At 45.8% G+C, this 4,853-nt stretch overlaps 1 protein-coding gene across 1 annotated transcript in view; it reads left to right on the top strand.

The window, feature by feature from the left end:
• Nucleotides 1–3,613: 3,613 nt before the first annotated feature.
• T265_13795 (hypothetical protein) overlaps nt 3,614–4,853 on the top strand; it is a gene marked incomplete at both ends in the record, with an annotated part of 15,374 nt that continues 14,134 nt past the window's right edge. Inside the window, one exon of the mRNA XM_009170543.1 lies at nt 3,614–3,952. Coding sequence (XP_009168807.1) covers nt 3,621–3,952 — 332 coding nt within the window. The remainder of the gene's footprint in view (nt 3,953–4,853) is intronic.

Genomic DNA, 4,853 nt, shown 5'->3' on the forward strand with positions numbered 1-4,853 from the left:
AATTTCGACAAGTGAATATTTCCTTTCACACCCAGTTACTGCATTTGGATCGGTGTAGTGGACTACTGGATCTACAGGTCAAGCTCCTCGAGACGTGTTGCATAGTCCACAAATTCAAGACATCAACCGATTTCGTAGCAACTAGCATGACAGGTTAGATGAGGATCAAGTCCCTCGTGACTCCTGAATAGACAAATAGACTAGCATATTCTAGAAGCGATGAGACGTGGGCTCCGTAAAGCTTTTGGAAGTCCATGAGATAGTACCGGAGAAGGTGCGCGGAATCATGCCTTTTGGGCCCAATTTTCATGGTAAATTGAGGACATATTTGAAGAGCGCCAGACACACCGATTCACGGATTGGTACACAGGATCAAGGCTATGGCCCAAGATTCCCGGATCGCTTTGTTCTTGTCGGTCATGGGCTGTCATTCACCTGAAAGGCACAAGAGAAAACAGGGTGTAGTACTGCTCTTTGTGTTCTCACCGCGGGGAGTATGCTCGCCAGCACGAGGATTCGCATTAATAATTGTCTATATTTCTTTAAACTGTGTTCTAGAAGGAGCATGAACAACCGTCGGAGGAAGGTCATTCCACGCAGCTACTACCCGAAATGAGAAAAAATTTTGTCTAATGAATGTGTGTGCTCTGATCTTGAAAATTTTCTGACCATGTCCCCGCCGTGTGTTTGCTAGTTCAACGGTAAAAAACCTAGCTGCCAAGCTTTGCTCAAACAGGGCATAAGTAAGAATTAGTTCCCCTCGGAGGCGACGGTACTCCAGGGGAAGGAGACCAAGCATCGCGAGACGCGTTTCGCAGTCCACGGATTTGGGGCCGGCAACCATTCTCGTAGCGGCTCGCTGAACGCGCTCAATGAATGTGACGTCTCTTGTGCTTCCTGAGTGGACAACTTAGTTAGCGTATTCCAGGAGCGGTCTGACGCAGGCTCCATGGAGTATTTGGAAGTCCATGCGAGTAATACGGGAGAAGGTGCATCGGATCATCCGTAAAATGGCGAATGCCTTTTGGGCCGATTTCTCATGGTGCAGTGTGAAGGACCAGTTTGAGGAGATCCAGATGCCCAAACCCTTTTTGGCATCTATCCTAATGATCTTTTCTGGTCCTTTCTCACTATGCATAACAATGGCTTCCGCTGAGCCTCCTCCAAACGACATATGGACGCACTTTTCGTCATCCAGTGGGAGGTGTCAGTCCAACGACCGCAACTAGGCAGCGTCTACATACATTTGAATGGCACTGACATTGGAACTCCAGGATTTCAAGTCATCCGCAAGAAGTAGAGATTGACTCGCAAGAACGTCTGGAGGTCGTTGACATAGATCAGAAACAGCAGTGGTCCCAGGACGGATCCCTGATGAACTCCAATGGAGACGGGCGCTGGAAAGGAGTAGGTCGAGCCTATTCTCACTCGGAAGGATCTGTCTGATAAGAACGCCTTGATCCAGCGAAGGATTTTTCCCTGAATCCCGTAAGACCCGAGTTTGTGGAGCAGCGGGACGTGTGAAGCCCCATCAAATGCTTTTGGGAAGTCAAAAAATATGGCATCCGAAATGAGTCCTTCGTTCGTGGCTTGGGTTGAGCTGTCCATAAACGCGAGAATGTTTGTCACGCAAGAGCGGTTTGGGAGAAATCCGTGTTGAGATGGAGATATCAGGTTGCTGGAAGTAAGGTGGTCTAAGAAAGGTCACTTCAGAATGCGTTCCATCACCTTGCATGGCACGCTAGTGAGGCTAATAGGCCTGTAGCTGCCAGGTGATAGTTAGTCACCGGTTTTGTAGATTGGCGTGACAATCGCCTCCTTCTATCCAGAGGGAAGCGGCCCTTGTCAAGCGACTGACGAAACACCAGGTGTAAGGACAGTGTAGGGAGAACGAAGAAGGGCCCTATGCGTGACCAACAAAATAAGACCCACGCAGAGCTATATACGTCACCCATATCCTCTGGCATCTGGCCCCATGATATCTTCTGGGCCGTTGTTTCCATGCCCGATACATGCGTTCGACGAATCTTCTCCAGATGACACATAGAAACACTTTTTGTCATTCCGAGGAAGATGTCAGTCAGAAGCAGCATTGGTCCGAATGCGTAGCCTTGAGAAGCTCCAATGGGGACTGGCGCCGGGGAAGGATGGGTAGAGCTTCCTTTCACTCGGATTGTTCTGCCTGATGGGACCGGCTTGATCCAGGGTAAAACTTTCCCTTGAAACCCGTAAGACTTGAGTTTGTAGGGCAGCGGGACATTTGGGACTCCATCGAATACGTTTAAGAAGCCGAAAAACATGGCACCAGAAATTAGGCCACATATACGAGCATGTTCGTCGCGCAAGACCGGTTTGGGGGAAACCGGTGATGAACTGGAGATATCAAGTTGCTGGTAGTAAGGTGACATGGGATTGCTCGCTTTAGGTAAGCCATTCAACTCCATTGTACTTTTCCTGCACATTTAGTAACACAAATTTCTTGTTTATTTCAGTGTAAACTGCATGGATCGTTCGATAGGGTTAGATAAGCAAACCGGCCCATTAGATTCACTGCACTTGGACGTTCTTCAACTGACATGATTTTCGGCGATGCTTGGCCGCATATTGCGCTTACCTACAAAACCTTTGTGTCATTACTTCCTCCGTTATTTGTATAACCTAAAACACTTCCATATCAGAACAAGTCCCCTTAGAAAGCCGCAATCCTCGAGGGTGTGTCGTGCACACACAGGGTCCGTTCTAATACGTGAAAGCTGATCGGTCTTCCATTCTTTCCTACAAGACCTGGCCCCCGGGTCGGGGTACCAGACTACCCCAGCATGGAGGAACAAGCTATCAGAGGGTAAGTTCCCCTCCTAAAAGCTTGTGTTCTAGGTCAATCTTCCGGACGAAATAAGTTGCACCTACTCACTTGTGCTCTAAAGATGCCACAGCGTTCACCTTCTTTCAACTGTCGTCCATCAGCCCTTAATATTTGATTCCCTTCTTGAATATCACTTATCTGTCGGGCTCCTTTATATTACTATTACTCCACCTGAACTGTTATTACACGAAAGCTAAGAACTTCCGGGGTAATTCTATCGCCACCAGACGACATAATATCATGTTTTATCCACTCTGTAAGACAATATCTTGAAGGCGGTGAGGTGCCTGCTGGTGTGAGCAGCAATCATTATGAATTTAAGTTTGGGGGTGGCTGGTAGGATTGAAATGTGTTTAAAAGGGATTGAATGATGGAGGTTTCTGAAAACTGCTCCCACATGATCTCAGAGACTATGGTGGATAAATGCACATAACCTCTTCGAGGCCGAGGAGTGCGATCCAGAACACCTCAATTTGTGACTTCTGCCAAATGGATTAGACTGTGAATTGTTCTACAGTAGGTAAAGAACCGATTAAACAACCCATATGTAATAAATTTCAAGCTAAAGCACTGTTACTTCTCTCAGGACCTACAACTACGACTGGTGAAGCACCGATTTGTCCTTCTGTTCCCAGATATGCGGCCAGAATAAGTGACTTACCTAGCTATGGCTGTGAGGCCATGGTTTCCATTACCACGCACAACCGGTGCACCCTGAACGCGGAACTTTAAAAGGATTATATGTTTCCGCGCAGCTATGCTGCCGATATTTTTGGCCCTTTGGGCAATTCATTTACACACTGGTAACGGTGGAATACATGTAAGCCAAATAGATCAAATGGATTGTGAAAAGCTTAAACAAGCAACCTTTCGAAAGACCGAGTCGGATAGCTTTTTACTTACAGGAGGCGAAAGCCTGAAAATGGATTGTGGAGTGTGCAAGCACTGTCCAGAAATGGCAGAAGAATGCACGGCAAGGAAGGATTTTCAGAGCTGGACGATTCAACGATCACGATATTTGGGACTTGGGGGTGAAATGGGAGGCGAAATAACTGATGTCCGTTTTGATCTCCCTGAGATCAGATTAAGGTGGGTAGAAACGGTTCGTAGCATTCACTTACAAGTTTACCACGATTCGTGCACGGAAGACGAAAAATTCCAAGTCACCATTTCTGATTGAACCGCAACAACTCAGCCGGATCTGAGGCGGTGTATTTTTAGGGATGGTAGGAAAAGCGACTGGCAAGACACTAAGGTCGTATATTTGGTACTAAATGTTGCGAATGCATCATCTAATTTTCTCACAAGATAAAATCCGAAGCTTTCGAAGAATAGGCGCGACAATAAAAACAAATTATATAACAGGATAGTAAATTCTTTATCCCAATAACATTTCGCGGTAGACAAGGTTTTCAGATTTTTCCGTGAAATCCACGGATATTTTTTTGACACGGAACAAGAGGGATAAAATACATTTGCTGAAGATTTTTTTCACACAAACTTTTTTAGAACAGCTACGCAGATCCTCGTCAAGGTCTAATCCAAAGTGTGGTGGTATTCAGACTGCATCCGTTCGATCACATACATCCTCATTCCGTGTTCCAGGTGATGCAACACTGCATGTTGCTTAAACGCTGAACCACATGTCTTTCAAAAGATTTGCAATGCCGGTTAACATATGTGGCACAACTTTGATGGATAGAAGTTAGAATTTTCTTGATTGAAGTGCATACATGAAGTTTTGTTTTGGTTGGAGAATGTGGGATAACTGACAAACGGTGCAACCCACACCATAGTAGAGGTCAACATGAAGTCTACTGGTATCTTTCCCACTAAACTCTAAATGCGGTCGTCGCGTGATCTATATTGTTCAGGTTATAGGTCACATGGTGGTTGGCTTTGAGGCGTTTTCCAGCTAGAAATTCACTACCTTTTTCATCAACGTAGAAATGGGCATTTCTTTTTTGTTTGTTTTTTACAAAAGAATGCC

Source organism: Opisthorchis viverrini (assembly GCF_000715545.1).
Source record: "Opisthorchis viverrini unplaced genomic scaffold opera_v5_110, whole genome shotgun sequence".
Classification (NCBI taxonomy): Eukaryota; Metazoa; Platyhelminthes; class Trematoda; order Opisthorchiida; family Opisthorchiidae; genus Opisthorchis; species Opisthorchis viverrini.